Source organism: Eschrichtius robustus, chromosome 8, assembly GCF_028021215.1.
Source record: "Eschrichtius robustus isolate mEscRob2 chromosome 8, mEscRob2.pri, whole genome shotgun sequence".
Classification (NCBI taxonomy): domain Eukaryota; kingdom Metazoa; phylum Chordata; class Mammalia; order Artiodactyla; family Eschrichtiidae; genus Eschrichtius; species Eschrichtius robustus.
The window spans coordinates 67,751,424-67,773,227 of record NC_090831.1 but is presented as its reverse complement, the minus strand read 5'-3'; the positions used below and the strand labels follow the sequence as shown (position 1 = coordinate 67,773,227).

Here is a 21,804-nt window from a genome sequence, read left to right as displayed (position 1 = left end):
GACTACACTCTGCTACTGACCATTGCCATTTAATATAGGTCCTCATCTCTTCACAAATACCAGGGCAGAAGGACATGCCTTCCCGTCAACCAGCCCCCAGGGAGCATGTCCACGTCTTCAAAGGGCCCAATGCTCACTTCTCTATAAAGACATCCAACTCGGCGCATGTGCCAGCACGCCAGATAGGGGAGAAAAGGCCACTGATACAAACAGAATTTTAGATTTTTCCAATGAAAAGCCACTTGACTCCTGAGGGCTATTTTTTTTTTTTTTCCTTAAAAAAATTTTTTTTTCCTGATGCCTGTTCTGGATATGTGGGGAAATGTGTAAGTAAGTGACATCCTGAAAGGATGAAGCAAACATGACCACACCTGAAGGCTGGTAATTTAAGACAGGTACTGCTTTCCTATAGACAGCATTTCTTTTAGTTTTTTTCCAAAAAAAAAAAAATGTTTTAAACTCTTAGTCTAAATTACTTTCTCTAAAAAAGCTTTCAAGATAGGGCTAGTCACATTCCAGTCCCATCCCCATGACTTGATCATTTCTACCATGTAAAAGACATTCCTGGATGATGTGGAATCAGTATAAAATTAACACACTAATGATAATTCATGCAAAATATATATGTTTAGTAGCATTGTAATGAACCAATAAATATTTATTGCTTGAAAATATGAGATTAGGGAATTGCTTCTTTTATGGGAAACCAGTCAAAAGATAGTCTTTCACCTTTCAACTTGAGCTGTTACAATTCTTAGATTAACAATTTTTTTGTTAACTTTAAATTTCAAGGCTAAATTTTCCATAAAGTTAAAATGCTACAAAAATGTATTTATCATGAAATTAGAATGATGAAGGAATATGTCAATAAACGTAGAATCAATATAATCAGGCCTGAGTAAAAATGTAATAGCTGTTGTCACATAAAATAGTACCGCAAAATATTCCTAAAATGTCAAAATGGTCACTTGGAAAAATTTCAAGTTGTGTGAGGTGAAGACTCAATTCACTTTTATAATAAAAATATTATACAAGAAAGAATTACACATATTTTCTAGAGAAAGGCTCATTAGAAATAAAACGAACTTCTGGGACACGAGTTACACCTCTGTAATTCTGCAGCAAAAAGACTCTTCCCTCCAAACAGGATGCACTGAGTGTTTAACACATTAATTATCATCCTTCATCAAGCATAAAACTAACAGTCAGGAAATACAGCTGCAATAGCACAATTATCAACACACTCAGACTACGCCCCGCAGCAAAGAAAGCAAATGGGTTGCTTTTCATTAACAGAGCTTGGCACACCTCCCCAAAGACAATGTTTTCTTTCCAGCCGGCATCCCAAAAGGCATTTAAGGGGCTATTTGCTTAGGTAGCTCCAAAGAACAAATAAATCATGAAAATATTTAATTAAGTTTCAAAATATTCATTATTGATATACAGGGCCATTCATATATATACATATGTGTGTACACATATGTATACCTACATGTATTGAAAGATGATTTGATCAAGCCAAAATCTTTTATATAAAAGACTTGTATTTTTAAAACATTATTAGTGCAAGAGGGTTGGTAAGTAAGTTTATAGTCCATGCTTGACTGTGATACATAAGGTATTCATGGTTTTCATTCTCATAGTTTGTGGCACACAATATGATATGCAACGTGCCTCCATCTGTGCAGTAATGGGCTGGGTAATAACTGTTCTATGACACGGGTTTGAGTCCATATAAAGAAAGTAATTAGCTACTAGCTTCAGATTCTAATATAACATGTCATCATTGAAAGCCTAGATGAATAGCATTCTAAAGAGATAATAAAAGCATAGTTTATTTGGTTGACTTCTGGACACTTAACATTCTTAACATTATTATAATCTTATTACACCTTAACAGATGTATGACTCCTACCAAATTTATATTACAATTGAACTATAAACTGTTAGTTAAACCATAATTTAAGGAAGGCTTGGGGGATGTAAAAGGCAATGGGTAATCATCTGCCCAAAATATTTGGAATTACATCTGAAGCACTGCCATCAAACTTTCACTAAATTCTCTGCCCAGAAATCCTCTAGCATAATCAGCTTGGTCCTCTCTGCAGGAAAAATATCACAGCAAAATTTAAGGAGTCATATTTTCCTCAGCACAGAAGGCCAGGGATACACATAGGATTCCTCTATGCTTGTGGCACAACTTCAATTTCATGATTTTATACTGTACTTTATATGCAATTAACTCAAATCTGAACCTCTTTAAAACTGTATCTGAGATAGGTGTTATCTCATCTTCCATCTGGCCAACTTGTGTTATGTACAGTTGTCTTTCAAATGACTGATAACCTTTGTATTTATTATAATATAAACTCTGACACACATTTATGCCCTAAAACCTAAAACTTGCTGCCTTACCAAAGATTAATCCATGGGATTCTGCTCAGGCCTGTGTAAGAAATGTGAGTAGTGTGAGTTATAATAATTTTAATCAATCTGCCTTGGTCGGGATAGCTGCTTCCTAAGGCACCAAAAGCAGCAGTAAATCACGGAGAAGGCACGCAGTCCTTACCAACAGCTGTAACATAGCCAGTGTGATAAGGAAGGCTGCGGGTTCGCTGTGTGCAGAACATCTGGCTGGACCAAGGATGATGCACAATAAATAAAAGGTCCGTCCCCTCAAGTACTTATAGTTCAACTGTGTTTACTATGCCGCATGTCAGCAAGCACCAATGAAAGAGTAAGTGACCAGCTGACGAGGGGATCAGGAAAAACAAACTCGATAGCCAGGGGATCTGTCTGGGGTCAGGTCAGGTACATCACAAGGTGAGTGGACTGTCTTGCGTTCCTCTTGGGACCTCCAATTAAAGGGCCATGGTCTTAAAGTGTTTCTGTCTTAGTACTTTTGTAGATGCAGTGACATTATAAACATCTCAAAATCAAAGAGTTGTTTTAGGGCAAAAGAAAAAAGAAAAATCTTCTTAATGTTTTGTCAAGCAAAGTGATGAGACCTACTTACAAACTGCCTGAAAAATTACAAGGAAGGTAATTTCAAGGTGAAGTTTAACTAGTTCTTTCCTGGTCTTTTCCTTTCAAAGATACGACCTGGCAACAAAGCACCCAGTGTTCTGTCACCATTCTGAAAATCCTTTTAGAACCCAAATCACTTCCGTATCTCGATATGTATTCACCCTCAGCAACCATTACAGAGCAAAATGATTCCACCTTCAGCTGTAATACTAAGAACCTGACATTTTGCATGCATTCCTTTTGGGTTGAGAAATCATTGAGTTTAATGTTGCTTCTTCAATTAGAAAATATGACTGTAGTGTGAGGAAAAAATCATATTCTATATGGGATGGTACTCACAGAATAAAATGATATTTGTTAGAAGTAAGGGAAGAAAGGAAAATGCCTTCTTAAGTGAGTATATTTTAATTTAATAAGTAAAAAGTAATAAAGTATACTAGACTTGCACAACTTTCTCTTTAGCAACGTCAAAGAAGTATTTTAAAGGAGCAGGGCCAATCATTAGGCTCAAGTTCACCACAATTCATCTCCCAGTAACAAGTACCAAGGTTCAACCTGTGTTTTTGGATGGCTGTGGCTTATTGTTGTATTGAATACTGATGTGGTAAAAAAGACTCTACTAGGGGGCATAATTCTCTCTTTGACATTTAGAGTCTGTTATAATAATGATGCTTGCTTCAACAGACATTGCTGGTGATAGAAACAAATCTTTACTTTTTATAAGATTTTCTAATGGCCTCTCTAGGTTTCATACCTTTAACGTAGTGAATTCATATGGCTGATAACCTTTGAAGCTCTCATGGATGGCTGCCATAGTGTGAGAAGTTTTCTCCCAAAAATGGAGCAGAGTGGTCTGTAAAGAAAGACAGTAAAGCTATTAGCGTTTTAAATGCCCAGATCTAATCAGGGATCCTAGAGAAGTGTGCCCATCTGTGCCTTTCAAGGTTTGTTTGGTTTTTTAAAAATATTTATTTATTTATTTGGTTGCGCTGGGTCTTAGTTGCGGCATGCGAACTCTTAGTTGCGGCATGTGAACTCTTAGTTGCGGCATGTGGGATCTAGTTCCCTGACCAGGGATCGAACCTGGGCCCCCTGCATTGGGAGCGCAGAGCCTTAACCACTGGACCACCAGGGAAGTCTCCCTCAAGGTTTTCTAAAACACGATTTTGACTTATCTCTGCAGCCTTGTTTCCTACTGTGCCCCTACTTACACCCTGTATTTCTGCCAAACTTAATGGCTCCCTGTCCCCCTACAGCTCATGCTGCTCTGCCACCTGGGACATTCTCCTCTCCATTCTCTTTGTACTTGTCCCATCTGATCCATCCTCCAAAACCCAGGGCTAGTCATTAACAATGGACTTTTGTGATTCCCTCAGCTGATTCCATTTCACCCTCTTCAAGCCTCCATTGGATTTTGTAGATCTCATTTCACTTAGCACACCCTGTTCTGCCCTTGAGGTAGAGAAAATACAGTCAGACGTTACTGTCTCTGACTTCCTTTCTAAATTTTAAGTTCCTTGAGGACAGGAAATCTGGTTTTATCCACTGTATATTCTTTACAACATCCAGAGTTTGCCTCCCACCCTCAGTTGGTGCTCAATAGTACTGTTGATGGATGCGAGTGACATTCTGAAGGAACTGAGAGGCAACGAGGAGACAAAAGCAAGTTCATTAAATTATGGCAACCTGATGAGGAAGTGACCATGCCATGAGAATTACAGCAACAATGCTAAGGGAGTTCAGAGGAGGCTTACTGAAGGAGGGGACACTCTGTCTGGTACTTCAGAGTGGAATTTGGAAAGGCACAAGTGGAGAGGGAGAGCACGCAGGCAGGGGGAACCACCTAAATAGATGCAGGGAAGTGGGGAACTACAGTGTATATACAGGGAATAGCTGACATTCGGTTTGATTAACTGTAGGATGCTAAAAAAGAGAGATGTGGGAAGTAAATTATGAGAAAGGCAATCTGAACTTCATTATGCCCAAACCATATTTTGGGTTCAAACACCATTTTTCTGTTATCTAAACCTTGCAACGTTCTTGGTCCGCTGCAACAAACATCACTTTGTTACCTGGTATGTTGCTAGCATATGAGACAAGAGATTGCATCTGCTCGCTCCCAGAAGATCCACTTTTTGACACACGTCCATCTTCAATTTGTCAAAGCTTTTTTTGGCAAGGCGAACTTGTGTTTGCACCTATGAAAGTAAAAGAGAATCTCTGAACCACTCAAACTATTTGGTTAAAATTTGTCAGTAAGAAAACACCAATAGCGGGATTAACTCTTTCACGTAAGAAAACACCTCTGAAAATTCCAGGCAAGTGAGAAGATGCCACAATATCCATTCTTTACTTCCAAAGGACCTAAATGACAGTACTGTATATCATGATTTTACAGCAGACTTACCATCCTAGTATTTTTCTCAGTCGAGTGGTAGAACTCCTCTCCTCTCAAGGCATTCACAAACTGACCATAGTGGGGAGAAGTCTGGAAACACGCAGGGTGGTAAGGGGATAATATTTGCCTGACTGTTTTCCTACGGTTCTTTTAAGCTGACTTCCCCATATACTCTTCACTCTCCTTCCCCTAATGTTAACATCTTACATAACATGGTACATCTGTTAAAAACATGAAATTAACACTGATACAATCCTATTAACTAAACAACAGATGTTATTCAGATTTCACCAGCTTTTCCACTAATGTCCTTTTTTTTCTGTTCCGAGATCCAATCTAGGAAATTGTGACACAGCCTAAAAAACTATCCCCATTGACAAACTTTCAACTTTTTATTATTGCATATGTACACCAGCAATCCTCCATCCATCCCTAAGCCGTGCAGTAATTCAGGGTTTGAGGGAAGGTCAGGAAGATTCAGAAATGTTATTCTACATATTATTTGATAATAATACAGAAAGTTTTAAAATTTAATACAGCTACATTAAAAATAGTGGAATCAAAATTTCCCCTTCCTCTAACCTGAAGCATCACTATATCCTATTTTAACCAGGGAAAGGTAGTCACATATTAATTTATCTCAGATAATTCATGCAGTTGTAGTTACCAGGTAGGTAACTGGGAGTTGGGAATAATGCTGACTCATTAATGGTAGCTCTTTCATCACAGGATACCTGCGGTGGGTATCTCCGGGGACTCGAGGACAATGTCTACCTTGATCACCATTATATGATAGGCACCTGGCGACCTGGTACAAAGCAGGTGCTGAATATATATTTGGTGACTGAATCAAGAAAATTTCCAGACCATTTCTAAAGGTAAAGTACCTGAGTACCATTTTAAAGTAGAACCTTTAAAGTAGTCTTAAAAGTGATAGTTTTATTGTTTAATAAAAATAAACATGAAGATTATTTGATTTAAAATATATTAATTTTACCACTAATAATTTATATTCACAGCTTTTAAAATCATAGGGTATTATACAGTAATAGTAGCAATTGACACAATTGTTATCATCTGTAACAATTTAACAATCAAAACAATTCAGCAATAGATATAATGCAAAATTAATATTATACAATCGACACAAGTGAACAATTAATACAATTCACTCATCACACGCCAGTTGTATTCTCTGTTAGCCTCTGTTATTGCCCTCTGATGGCTGAGGGTCAGAGGCTTCAGCAGGGGAAGTAACTGACAGGCAGGGCTGGCATTCTAGATTAGCCTGCCTGACTCCAAAGCCATGCTCTTCTGCTGCCCCAAACGACTTCCACTAACCATTGCAAAATCAAGAAGCTCACAATTATGATTCTACCCAGAAGCACAAGTTTTCCTGTAGGCTTCTGTGGAATTGGAAAATAATCAGGCAGTACATTTAATACCATATCGACAGAATTAATACCCTATATGAATAGGGTCTTGTTTCTGTAGCTGTGTAAAGCATTTCCTTAGAATTCCTCTGTATTCCTAAGCCTACAGAGCTTGGAAAACCAGCAAATGAAGCCATCCAGCTCCTCTCAAAGCACACCATGAGCTTAAATAAATCCCAGAACTCGATCATTCCTCACTGTGGAGTGGAGAGACTCTAGGGAAAGCTACTGGGGCGTAAGGACTATAAAAAGAGTTAGGATGTGTTGAGTATCAGTGATTTTCTGCCTGCCTTTGAGAGGAATAGGCATGATACAAAAGAGAAAACCCAAGTTCCTGAAGGGAGAAGTGGAAGAGTGTGGAGGGCAAGAAGTTTAAGCAGCTGAGAGTTTCACTGCAGGTCCCCACTGGTTCACCAGTTGCTCGAGCCAGGAAGAACTCCTCAACTGGGATCCTGAGAGGCCTCTGTCTTTACCCTTTCCTCCTGAAGGGGAAGGAGATAAATACACGTGTGAGCTTTCATGTATGCATTCATTCAACACATGCTTAGTGAGCGTGAGCGCCTATTATGTGTCAGGACCAGTGCTCGGCGCTGGGAGGTCTGTACAGGAATGAGACACATAGCAGGCGGTCAATAAATACTTAAGAATGAATGCACAGAGGCACAAGGACCCCCCTAGTCTTTTAGAGAAGACAGATAAGTTAGCAATTATATTATTATACAATGGGAAAAGTAAAACAACAGAACTAAGAGTGAAGACAGAGGTAGCACAGACAAGGGAATGATTAATGCTGGGGGTGGCATGGGCAGGGGTGTTGATCAATGGCATTAAAACCCCAACTGCAGGCTTTCTAGTATCCACACCCTTAGCCCTGTAACTTTGTAGTTTCCTCCCACTCTGACACTGGGCTTGGTATGTGACTTGCTTTGGTCAATGGGCCAATGTGATGAAACTGGAAGCTTGGGGAAAAAAATGCTAGCATGCTTACACTTTCTCCCTCCCTTCTCTGAAACGGCCGTGAGAACATGCCCAGGTCAACCTGAGAATGTGCCTGGGCTGGCCAGTTGGAGAGGTGCTGAGGCTTGTTCATGCAAGAGACGTGAGGAGGAGAGTCCAGTGGTCCCAGCAGATCAGCCTTTGGCAAGCTGATGCCCAGACACGTGAAGGAGGCCAGCCATGGTCAGCAGAGCCTCTCCCTTCCCCACAGCTCACAGGTGAGCCCAGCAGAGACCAGAATTGCTGTGCGAACCCACAGACCTGTGAGCAATAAGAAATGCTTATTGTTTTAAGCCATTGAGTGTTACAGTTGCTTATTTCATAGCATGATTGGGGCCATATACATAACTGATATAAACGGTAAGTAGGGGGCAATGAAGGCTTCTGAGATGGCGGGATATCTGAGGTGAGTCTTAAGGCATGAATAGGAGTACATAGTAAATACAAGGTAGCCATGAAGCTGGCCTGCTTATGCGGAGGTTCTAGATTTTTCTAATTAAATACAAATTACTTTTCTGTGGGGATGTGAATTTTGCTTTTTCCTTTACATTAACATAATCAGTTACACACAGATATTCTTTTATCCTAGAAGAAAACTTAATTCTTTTATAGATATTCTTTTATCCTAGAAGAAAACTTAATTCCCTTGCTTATAACACAAAGCTCATGAATTAACATACATTGAAATGTGCCTTAATTTAATTTTGTTTGAATTTTGTAAAGTAATTTTAGAAACCTAGAAGACGACTTCAGCACTTGACCCAGTGAGTTCTGAAAGGCCATATGCTTTGTGTGTCAACAATGATTATTAAAATACTTAATGCACTGCTGAGTTGCCAAATGTTGAGCCCTTTCCCTGCCAAACAAGGAGGATGTTACACTGTTGGGCACTTTGAATACGGCAAAGTTCATTTAATATTTTGTGCTCCATGTCTGTTCTCTAAAACACATTTCCAGTCTGCAGCCCGAGGACAAAACACAAAGGACACAGGCGAGCACAGGCCACCATCAAGAGTCCAATTTCATATGCTTCCAGATGCACTTAAGTAAAAAATGTTTTGATTATTATTCCTTTCAATCCCAAATAAATTATATTCAATTACAGAAACATCTTGAGGAGCTCCTGTAGTTTTCAAGGTTCTTTAAAAAAATCTTCAAATAAATGTATCTTTTTTTATTTCTTAATTTTACTCCTGTTGCCCCAGCTTTGTTCTCTTATTCTCCAAGCTCTAGGAAATGATCACTTATATTTGACCCTCTTTAGCATGGGTCCTGCCTTCCCAAGGCTGCAGAGATTCAATTCACCAGAGAAAGGAGTAATGTCTTGTGTGCCAAAACTACAGGGCACGTCTCTGTACTTACTCATCCTAACCTGAAATTCTACCTCTTAGCCCCAACTTGAACTACATATGATGAAGCCAAAGCTATTCGTACTCAGTACAATCTGGCTTCTCCATTCAGTAGGAAAAGTCTTCATATTACTACACAACCAAATAATTTGAGAGTAGCTTTGCATTTTTTTCCTAGTGTTTTCTTTCCTTTAAAAGTAAAATAAAGCCACACCCCCCATCTTACTCTTACTTTTACACTGTCTTCTAGAAGATGGATTTGCCTCTCTCCCTCTATCCATTCACTTAGTAAATATATACTGAGCATCTTCCACGTGCCGGTAACAGTGAGCAAAATGGAGGCCTCATGATGACAGTCCAGTGGGCATTTTCATAGCAGTGAGGAAATAACTACAAACTGAGTGAGGTGATCAGAAGGAAAGCCACACAGTTCCATAAGAATGATTTACCAAGAGATCTGAACAAGAGGATGTTCTGGGAAGTGGTGCTCAATCTCTCTTCCGAAGGACTGAGCATGGTTAATTGTGCAAGGAGAGAGAGCTCCAGCAGGAGGAGGAGGATGTGCAAAGGCCCTGGGGTAGAGGGCAATAAGACAGGCCCCAGAAAACTAGTGCAGCTGGATTGCTGAGAGCAAACAGAAAGGTGGTATGAGATGAGGCAAGAGAGGTGGGCTGGGGCATATCTCAGGGCCTTGGGGGTGTGCTCAGGATTTTAGTTTTTATCCTAGAAGCAGTGGAAAAACATTGGAGTCTTTGAAGCAAGGAAGAGATAGAACCCTATTTTCAGTTTGAAAAGATCACTCATTGCAGTGTGTGGATGGATTGGAGGGAGATGAGAATAGATGAGGATAGATCTAGAGTCAAGGGGAGAGATGATGGTAGCTTTAAACTTGGGTAGTGATGCTAGATACGGAAAAGAATGCTCTGATTGGAGAGATATTTAGGAGGTAAAACAGACTGGACCTGGTGAGGGGTTAGATGTTGGGAGTATAGAGGATGACTCCTATGTATCTGACCACCCCAAGCCCAGTATCACTGTCTAATTTTCCTTGTCCACCAGATGATTCTACTCTTGTCAGTTCTTGTAGACACCTCAGACCACATCAGGATTCTTGGCTTGCTTTCTCAACCAGTTCTCAATACTCCTCCCTCATTAACTTGATCTATTCACCCCTATCTATGCATCCTGCATTCGGAGAAAAATTTTAAGATCAGAGAATATACAAATTACTTCTTTTGACTTTTAGGAAGGTGCCACAAGACAAAGTCTAGCCTATCTGAAGTCACTTGGAAAACAGAAGGTCAGATATTTGGCTTCATTAAAAGAAGACTGTTTTTCTGAGGCCAACATACTAAGACCTCTAGAGGGTCAGATGATCAAACATCTTGCTGAGTCATTTTACTGGACCTGATTTATCCTATACTTATCCACTGATGGCAGGAGCAATTGTGACATTGTATTACGCACAGAAGTGTGTATAAGTGACTGGGTGTGCAACATGCATGTGTGTGGGCAGCCATGTGTAGACTTTAGGAGCTATCTATTTTTGGTCTTCCCTTAACAAAACCCTCACCCTGCTTTCAAAAATGTTCCTTTTCTTTTTTTTTTTTTTTATAGCTACTCTATTTATTTATTTATTTATTTATTTATTTATTTTTAGCTGTGTTGGGTCTTCGTTTCGTGCGAGGGCTTTCTCTAGTTGTGGCAAGCGGGGGCCACCCTTCATCGTGGTGCGGGGGCCACTCTTCATCGCGGTGCGCGGGCCTCTCACTAACACGGCCCCTCCCATTGCGGGGCACAGGCTCCGGACGCGCAGGCTCAGCATTTGTGGCTCATGGGCCCAGTTGCTCCACGGCATGTGGGATCTTCCCAGACCAGGGCTCGAACCCGTGTCCCCCGCATTAGCAGGCAGACTCCCAACCGCTGCGCCACCAGGGAAGCCCAAATGTTCCTTTTCTTTATTCTAATAATGTGGCTTAAATGGGGGTTGTTGGTATGCTCTTTTATAGACCACCCCTCCACTCCTACTGACTGGCCCAGGGATGAGGACCTTAACCCAAGCTGAGTCAGTCACAAGGCACCATGGATGCGTGATTCAGGGAAAGGCACTTGGTTCAAGCTGGACGAATCAGAGCCCTTCCTCAGGATTTTTTAACTTGGAACTAGAGAAAGTAAGTCTCAATCCTTTTCTAGGGACTTCCTGCACTAAGGGCAGGAAGTCGTGGCATTTGAATTTCCTGTGGTATGAATAAAATTGGTCTGAGAGAATAAAGGTGATATATAGAGAAAAGCATAGAAGAGACAGAGTCCTAGTGGCATTCAAATTCCTGGATCCCGCTGCCCTTCCTATGGTCACATGAGATTTCTCCCTTTGCCTCAATTAATTCAAGTTTCTGCTACGCGGAACCAAGCACTAATACAGGCTGTTCACTTTTGCCTTCTTGGAAATTCATATGAAAGGTTCTATGATAAGGATCCTTTTTTAACTTTGATTATTCCAGGTTTCTAAAATTTATTTAAACAGAGAACACTTCCCATATTTCATATACCACCTATTACATGAAATACATTTTTTAGGGGGGAAATCCCTGTTTTACAGAAGAAGAAATCACGACTTAAAGATACTTAACTGATATATAAAAGTTAGAATCAATCTCAGGTGTGTTTGGTTCTCTAATTGATGCTCTTTACATTAATCCATGGGACACAGGGTAATTGATCTACCATTGACCATGTAACTCACAGTGTTCCAAGTCTATGACATGCACAATAGGTGCAGGTACCATTTCAGGAATCGACTATGCTGGACTTATCAATTTAGATGTAGGCATAGGGAGACTCCCAAGCCACATAGCCTGAATAGTACTTCTATCAGAAATCTAAGGCTCTTTAGCTCAGACTCCTCAACAAAGTGGAAAGAAACCAGTGCATCAAATTCCCTTAGGTGCATGGTGGTCAGTGGATTCCCTGATTTCTAGAGGAAAAATATGCAGAGAGGGTATCTGTTTCATTCTGTGCCTAGAAGCTGATGCCAGCACTGTTACCACCACTAGCATCACCACCACCACCACCATCATCATCATTATTTCTTTTTTAAGGTTTAATTAAGTTTTTAATAGGGTAAACATTAATCTTTTTGAAAACATTTTTATTGGAGTATAATTGCTTTACAATGGTGTGTTAGTTTCTGCTTTATAACAAAGTGAATCAGCTATACATATACATATATCCCCATATCCCCTCCCTCTTGCGTCTCCCTCCCTCCCACCCTCCCTATCCCACCCCTCTAGGTGGTCACAAAGCACCGAGCTGATCTCCCTGTGCTATGCGGTTGCTTTCCACTAGCTATCTATTTTACATTTGGTAGTATACATTAGTCCATGCCATTCTCTCACTTTGCCCCAGCTTATGCTTCATTACTTTTAATCAGCTTTATTTATGAGGTAAGATTTAATTTTAGGTGTACAACTCGATGAGTTCTTGGACAAATGTATACAATCATGCAACTACCATCAGAACCATGATATGGAACATTTCTATCACTCCTTAAAGTTCCCACTGCAGTCAATTCCTTCCCTCAAGTCCCAACCCCTGCCAACTACGAATCTCCTTTCTGTCACTACAGATTAGTTTCTTCTACAGTTTCATATCAATGTAGTCTAGTTTTTTTTTTTTTTAATGTCTGGATTCTTTCACTCAGCATAACCCCTTGGAGATCAATGTTGTTACGTGTATTTACAGTGTGTGCTTTCTTATTTCTGAGTAGTATTTAATTGTATGGATACAGTGCAATTTGTATACTCATTTGGGTTGTTTCCAACTTTAGGCTATTTTGAATAAAACATCTGAGCATAAGTTTTTGTGTAGACATGCTTTTAATTCCTCTTGGGCAAATATCTAGGAATAGGATTCCTAGATCATACAGTAACTGTAAATTTACTTTTATAAGAAACTGCCAAACTGTTTTCCAAAGTAACTATATCATTTTGCATTCCTACCAACAATGAATCCAAATTCCATTTGCTCCATATCCTCTTTAACACTTGGTATTTTCAGTCTTTTAAGTTCTATCCATTCTAGTGGATGTGTAGTCATAGTTATTATAATTTTAATTTGCATTTCTCTAATGACTAAAGATGTTGAAATTCTTTTTATGTCTTATTTGCCACTTATATATCTTTAGCAATGTGCTTATTCAAATCTTTTGCCTATTTTTAAAAATTAGGTTTGTCTTTTTATTACTGAGTTATGAGTTCTCTATATGGATAATATAAATCCATTATCAGACATAAGTTTGAAAACATTTCCTTTAAGCCTGAAACTTGTCTTTAATTTTCTTAAAAGTGCCTTTTGAAGATAAGACATTTAAAATTTTGATGACATCTAATTTACCAAATTTTTCTTTTATCTAGTTTCTCTTTTTGTGCCTTTTTTACCAAAACATTCCCTAACTCAAGGTCACAAAGACTTTTTCTTGTGCTTTTTCTTCCAGAAATTTTGTATTTTCAGCTATTACATTTAGATCTATAATCCATTTCAAGTTAATTTTTGTATGGTATGAGGTATGGGTATAGGTTGATTTTGTTTTCCCCACATATGGATATCCAACTGTTCCATGTGCTGAAAAACTGTCCAACTGCCCATTGTATTGCCTTGGTTGGCACTTCTGGCAAAAATCAACAAGCCATTATACGTGTGGGTCTCTTTCTGGACTCCCTATTCTATAATTTTGATGTATATGTTTATCCTTATACTAATACCATGCTGTCTTGATTACTGTAGCATTATAATGAGTCTTTAAGTCAGGTAGTATAAGTCCTACAATTTTTTTCAGAACTGTTTTAGTTATTCTAGGTTCTTCATATTCCTACACATATCTTAGGGCTAGCTTGACAATTTCTTCAAAAAAGCCTTCAGGATGTTGATTAGCACTGCACTGAAGCTACAGATTTACTGGGAATTGACATCTTAACAATATCTTGAGACCAATGAACATAGTATATCTTTTCATTTATTGGATCTTTAACATTCTTTTAACATTTTGTTTTTCAGATGTTAGTGCACAGATTTTGCACGTTTTGTTAAATTTATTGCAAAGTATTTCATATTTTTGATGCTATTCTAATTTTTATAAATTTCAAGTTCTAATTGTTCATTTCTAGAAATATGGATTAATTTTTGTAATTTGATCTGATATCCTGTGACCTTCTTAAATTCAATGATTAGTTTTAAAAGCTTTTTCTGAAAGATTTTTCAGGATTTTCCCTCTCTATAATATATCTATGTTGACAGATCTATGTACATATATCATGTTGTCTGAGAATATAGACAGTTTAACTTCTTCCTTTCCGTTTGTATGTCTTTATTTACTTTTCTTGCCTTATTGAACTGGACAGGATAATGTTGACTAGAAGTTGATGTGAGCAAACATACTTGCCTTATTCCTTATCTCAGGGGAGAAGTGTTTAGTCTTTCACAATTAAGTATGATGTTAGCTGTATGTTTTTCATATATGCCCATTATCAGTTGAAGATATTCTCTTCTACTCCTATTTTGCTGAGAATTTTTATCAGGAATGGATATTGAATTTTATCAAATGCTCTTTCGGGATCCATTGAGATGATCATATGGTTTGTTTTTGGTCTATTCACCTAGTAAATTACATTGACTGATTTTAAATTGACCTCCATTCCTCAGGTAACCACATTTAGTCAAGATTATATTTATTTCTGTTAATAGTCCTTGTTCTGAAGTCTACTTTGTCTGATATTAATGTGGCCACTTCAGATTTCTTTTGATTAGGATTTATAGGCCATATATTAATGTATCTGTTTACTTTTAATCTAGCTATATCTTTATATTTAAACTGTTGCACTGTTGGTGGGAATGTAAATTGATACAGCCACTATGGAGAACAGTATGGAGGTTCCTTAAAAAACTAAAAATAGAACTACCATACGACCCAGCAATCCCACTACTGGGCATATACCCTGAGAAAACCATAATTCAAAAAGAGTCATGTACCAAAATGTTCATTGCAGCTCTATTTACAATAGCCAGGACATGGAAGCAACCTAAGTGTCCATCGACAGATGAATGGATAAAGAAGATGTGGCACATATATACAATGGAATAGTACTCAGCCATAAAAAGAAATGAAATTGAGTTATCTGTAGTGAGATGGATGGACCTAGAGTCTGTCATACAGAATGAACTAAGAAAGAGAAAAACAAATACCGTATGCTAACACATATATATGGAATCTAAGAAAAAAAAAAAAAAAAGGTCATGAAGAACCTAGGGGCAAGATGGGAATAAAGACACAGACCTACTAGAGAATGGACTTGAGGATATGGGGAAGGGGAAGGGTAAGCTATGACAAAGCGAGAGAGTGGCATGGACATATATACACTACTAAACGTAAAACAGATAGCTAGTGGGAAGCAGCCGCATAGCACAGGGAGATCAGCTCTGTGCTTTGTGACCACCTAGAGGGGTGGGATAGGGAGGGTGGGAGGGAGGGAGACGCAAGAGGGAAGAGGTATGGGAACATATGTACATGTATAGCTGATTCACTTTGTTATAAAGCAGAAACTAACACACCATTGTAAAGCAATTATACTCCAATAAAGATGTTAAAAAAAGAAAAAAATAAAGTGAGTACTGAGACTATTCTCAGCTCTGTCTTGCTTTTGTAAAAATCCAATCTCTAACTCACTTTTCTCCATTTTATCTATAGAGAAATATATGAGACTTAAAAAATATTACCAGTAAGAGGAATTGGAGTTAGTCTGGCGTTAAAGTGAATCCACTCTGCTTCAGGATAATCCCATTTTTTCCCCAAGTTCCTTAAAAACCACCTATATAGTAATCAGTTCTGGATTTGATTAAGAATCAAAGTATATTAAATTTTTGAGTTTTAAAAATTCTCTTTTAAAATAGGACGATATTTGCTTGTTATATTATTTCTGGCATCTCTGATTTCTCAAACCTTACAGTATTTCTGTGCTTGGATACATGAGTTCTTTCTGGGACATAATTTATCTAAGTCTGGTGACTAAGTTATTTAAAAACAACTAATACACATTAGCCCCTTTCATGGACTGAGCCTCAAGTTTTCCTCAAGATGTCCTTTCTATCCTTTCCAGTTTTAATACCACCTCCCTTAATGGAGGAGAAAGTATGATAGGAGTTTAATAGTTCTGCTTTCTTTGCTTTTGCCATTAAAATTAAATCATCCAAAATTATTTTCTAGCTCTGTCCACAGTAAAGGTCTAAATATAATGGCTAACTCAGGAGCAATGAGCACCCCTAGCCCCCAGATCACGGTCTCTAACTATCATATCTCTCTTAAAGGAATCAGGGTTCCTTGTTGAAATGGCTGATTCCAGGGTTGGGGCAGGAAACATATAAGATAACCCTGAAATATTACGTTGTATAAGAAAGCAAAGAAGACCACTATCAGGGTCATGTCAAAAGGATTCAGGAGTCAACCTGAAGAGGCTCTCACTAGCTGAAGATGAGACAATTTGAACATCAATAAAGTATTCAGCAACAATTAAAACACACCCAATATATTCAAATCTCTGAGTTCATAATGATACTTAAAAACAAAGAAATGAACAAATTAACTGAAAACCAAAAAACCTCATTGGGCACCTGTAGAGAATGCCAGTGAACCAACTCAATTATTTTGGAAAAGAACCAAACATTTGTCCTGACTTTCCTATCAAACTGTACTGACCTGGTAGTCGCTGAGGGAAAGTTACTCATTACTGAACCATTCAAATTTATTAATGAAGAAGAAATACATAATATATTAAACCATCTGTTCCTAATAGTGGGCCTGTCTTCACACTCACAACAGTTTTGTTGTTATTAGGATGTTTCATAAGCCTCAATCATTCCAAGTTTTAGCCTTCCTGATACCACTCTTACTTCTAAGTCCCTTCTTTCCTCCCAAGAAATATTACTGAGCACCTACGGTTCTAGGTGCTGAGTGTAAGCAGGAAATAAAGTCTCTGCTTTCATTATGGTTACATTCTACTGGGTAAAACTGGACAATAAACAACAAAAGTAAATCTATTGTTTGTTAGATGGTGAAAATGAAGCAGCAAAGGAAAGATATATTTGCAGGGTTTGGGAGGGGTGGTAGACGAGTCTGTTTTAAATGGAATAATCTGGGAAAAGCTTCCTGAGAGGTGATTTTGGACCAGAGATTTGGAGGAAGTGAGGAAGCAAACCATGCTGATATGGGGGCAGGGGTGGGGCGGGAGTGGAGCACCCTGAGCAGAAAGAATGGTGAATGCAGAGGCACCAAGGCTGCTGTGTGCTTGGCTTGTTCAAGGAACTGTGGTCGTAAGTTATATGCTTTAGTTACGTTTAAGGTAGGCTAGGCTAAGCTATGATGTTTGGTAGGTTAGGTGGATCAAATGCATTTTCAACTTATGATATTTTCGACTTATGATGATTTTATTTGGACATAATACCCATGTAAGTTGAGGAAGATCTGTACATGCTTAATGCTGTAGCTGTGATGGTTAATAAGCAGTATTTTGTCAAAAACAAGGAAGATGTGGTTGTCATCCTACTTCATTTCCTCTTAAGCATGCAGTTTGTACTTTAACAATTCAGGATAGTAAATAAGCAATGATAATTTTAAGGTTTTTCATTACTGCTGAAATTACAGATAAAATTGAATCTTTTAGCTAGCATTCCCTTTACATGAATTAATAAAACTTAATTCAAGACAACAATTTTGGATCCACCTGTGTAATTAGGACAGGCACACATGTGGCTGACATAATCTCAACTCATTTATATGAACACTTTCATTCAGATACTCATTTTCAGATACTAATAGGAAAAAAAAGCCAATTTCTTCCCTACTCTGCTCTTCACAAGTTCAAGTTTATAACATGTTCTGATCATGAGTATAAAAGTTACCTAGGAGAGTGGAGCACACCAATGCCTCAGGGTGATGTATAAAATATTGTATAAAATATTGAACTAGGAATGTATAAAACATTGTACTAGGAATGTATAAAATATTGTATATTTTATATACAAATGTATAAAATATTGTACTAGGAATGTATAAAGTACTGGATGAATGCTTTCATCAAGTAGTTATCTCAATGAAGATTCAGGAGAAGTAGAGACACATACCACAGTCTACACTCTTTCGAATTTCCAGGGAAGAGAGTTTTAACTCTCCTTTTTTTTATTTCACCTCATCATGTGTTCCAAGTTGGGTGAGGAGAAGAAAAAGGAGTGAACACTTCCGGAGGGCAGTGTTTTACAAATGCTTCATACTGCAGTTCTTCAAAGTAGGCAAAATTATCCTCATTTGCATAGAAGAAAAAACTGAGGTCTAAAGTAATTTGCCTAAAACCAAGCAGCCAGTAAGTAGAAAGGCAAGGACGTGGCCTCGGTGGGATGCTGTCTCGTCTTGTATAAAATACAGACTCCACACCCATACCCTGCCTGCCAGCCTGCAGCCCATCTGCCTCCTCTCTCACATCACCTCCCAGGCACCACGTGGTCTGGGCATACTGAGCTGCCATTCTCCAGCTACACCAAGACAAAGCCACCCCCACCTTCTGCAAGAGTCCTCTGCCTGGAAAGCCCTCTTCCCCTTGTTGTGCACATGGCAACTCGTGCTCACATTTATGGTTTCCACTCAAAGGTTTTCTCCTTTGAGAACCTTTTCCTGTAATGCTCCTCAACTGAGTTAACAGCTTCTTCCTGTCTATAATCAAGGCACTTTGCAAACTGGCTTAGGACCCAAAACTATGGTATGTGCTACCTGCTCCCATGTAGGCCCAGCTACCCTCTGGACTGTGAGCTGCATGAGGGTGGAATTACACTATTCAATTTTATAAGGCTAAGTCTACATGCCTCCAGGTAGCAGGTAAACAAAACACCGAATGAATAAAGAGAGGACACCAGAAGGAGTGAACCATCAGGCCTTGTCCTCCTACTATGTAATATGTATAACATGTTCTGTTTGCTCAATTACTGTTAGACTTTCCCAGACACCATCCCTCTTCCTCCACCACTATCACCACCACTCACTGATTAAGTATAATACACATGCACATATTCTCATTTGATTCTCACAACACTCCTACACCATAATTTTGTTTCTGTTTCACAGAGAAGGAAGCTGGTTTTCAGAACCATTAAGTAACTCACCCAAGCTTACTTGATGAGCAGGGGAGGGGCAGGATGTGAAAGTCCATGCTCATTTCACCAAATCACTTTGCTTTCCTAATTGTAGCAAATCTCAAACCAGTGAGGTTAACTGTATATTACCCGAAATGCGATATCAGCACTTCACCTACTACTCTTTTTTCCTTGTTAGCTTGTCAACCAATTACATCAAAATAATCTAACATGTTAAAAGTTTGTGATTTTGGCTTCTTGTTTTAAAATACAAACCATGACTCACTATGCAATACATTCATTCACATAGGAATCAAAGAGTAAAAGGTTTTCTATTCTCAAGCCCTTGGCAAGTTGAAATAAATATGTTTAAAATGATTCACAATTATGTTATTTGCGATATGCAGATATAGTTCAGATTAGTTAGCTATCACACTGCCCCAAGTGTCTTTTTTGTTTGTTTGTTTTTAACATCTTTATTGGAGTATGACTGCTTTACAATGGTGTGCAGTTTCTGCTGTATAATCCCAAGTGTCTTAATGTTTGCTCAGCTGGTGATTTTTTTTTTTTTTTTCTGTTTTCTGTTTTTAACTTAAGAAAGCAATTCTGTCATCAGAAAATTTAACCGACTGGCTTCACTTCCTCTTTCAGGTCATTAGTGGAAGTATTAACTCAGGTCACAAGACAGAACCCAGGACACCCGCCTTATCAATTTCTCTCTAATCTGAGAAGCACACACTTCAGGAGACAGTAAAAGGCTATATTACTGTTTCTTTATCCCACTGATATTTTTGTATTTTATTGAGGTTTTAAACATATGTCATTATTCGTTTTCTTTTCACTACTGTTTTATGGATCATTTATTCATGTCTATGTGCCACGTGAAGGCTGGCAAGTTTGCCTGTGTCTCTTGTCTGCCTAAGCTAAAACCTGCTTGTACTTCATATTACAGTATATTTTTATTATACTTATTGATGATTCTGTAAGTAATCATAACTCACAAACACAAATCAACTCCTAAATAGGTGAACTGATGTGCTAAGAACTACCTTGCTTGAGGGGTTGTGTTAATTCACTGTGTTGTAGGTCCTGGATAAAGTGAAAAGGGAAAAAGATCAATCCTCTTCCTTTGTAGACATTTTGCTGCCCCTGAGTTCCAAAGTGTGGTGGACCTGGGAGTTCAGGGCAACCTGGAAAGACCATCTCACGAACAATACTGTCACTGGTTCCCCAGAACATCGAGGGTGAACCCAGGCTCTGTAACTGGCATACATATCCTTTGTGATCTGCCTCAGATCCTTGCCTCTCTCTCTCTCTTTCTCATTCTTTTCTCCAGCAAATCTTCCAACTTGTTCTTTTCTCCCAGTGTGATCTCTCAACTCATAAAGTGGTTTCATCCTCTTCCTCTTCCCATGTTGTTCCCATTGATGTCATATTTCTTCTCCTTTCTTGGCCCTTCACAATCCAGCTTGTGCCACCTCTTCTAGAAAGCACAGTTGGATCCCCAAGTCTGACTGCAGATGCTCCTCTTTTTGGGCCCCGATGGCACCTTATTATACACCTCTACTATCTCACAGGACACATCACATTGCATGGTCATTGTCATTTTAATTGACTATATTCTTCTATATTCTGCAGGGAGCTTGTGGCAGGGACCATATCTTGATTATGTTACCCGGGTACTGATTGTAGGAGCTAAAAATGCTAGTCAAATAAATTGTTTTTAACCTGGTTCATAGTAATATATACCATCACACGCTTTGGGTCTGTAGCTTCTACTTTTATAGTCTGATGACTGACATTCTCTCACTTTGGAGGTGTGTAGATGTGTGTGTGTGTGTGTGTGTGTGTGTGAATTTAAGAAGAAGACATTGTCACAGTAATTGTATGCCAAGAAGGGAGCTGGTCCAGCTCCTTCAATTTCCCATCAGTCTAAATCTTTAAAACATTTTCTGTGTTGAGATTCAACATATTTCTGTAGCATTTCTTTGCTCCTTCCTGCTGGAAATCACCTCATTCCAATTTGTTCTAGGTCAGCTCTTCTGGAAAACTTGGGTTTTGTGTTCTTTGTACACACCTAATTCATTAGCATTTTGTGTCAGTGGTCAATGGTGATTCCTTTTGTTATAGGCCTGAGAACATCTCAGATTTTCAGTTGATGGGCAAGTGCTCTTGTGGCTGAGGCTGCCAGCTGTCCATCAGTATGCATGTGCCCTTCTACAGTTTCCAGTCTCCCCTGAAAATAGGTGTGGTGGCCATGGGACAAAGTTCTCTCCAGCAGCATGTGAGCACAGGTAACACGTACCATCTCCAGGCTTGGCCTAAAGCCTTTCTACATGTGCTCCTGCAGGCTCTGTCTCCTTTGGGATGACTGGGATGTCCACACCTAGGGGACACTGGAGACATACCTAAGGACTGCAAAGCTGCTGTCAGC

At 38.8% G+C, this 21,804-nt stretch overlaps 1 protein-coding gene across 12 annotated transcripts in view; it reads right to left on the bottom strand.

Annotated features, from left to right (window-relative positions):
* The window catches only part of ICA1 (islet cell autoantigen 1), a 141,481-nt gene that overhangs the window by 35,759 nt on the left and 83,918 nt on the right, over positions 1–21,804 (bottom strand). For all 12 annotated transcript variants that reach the window (XM_068550595.1, XM_068550598.1, XM_068550594.1 and 9 more), the window contains 2 exons: positions 5,100–5,225; positions 3,782–3,880 (listed from right to left, as the gene is read on the bottom strand). In XM_068550595.1, coding sequence (XP_068406696.1) covers positions 3,782–3,880; positions 5,100–5,225 — 225 coding nt within the window. The remainder of the gene's footprint in view (positions 1–3,781; positions 3,881–5,099; positions 5,226–21,804) is intronic.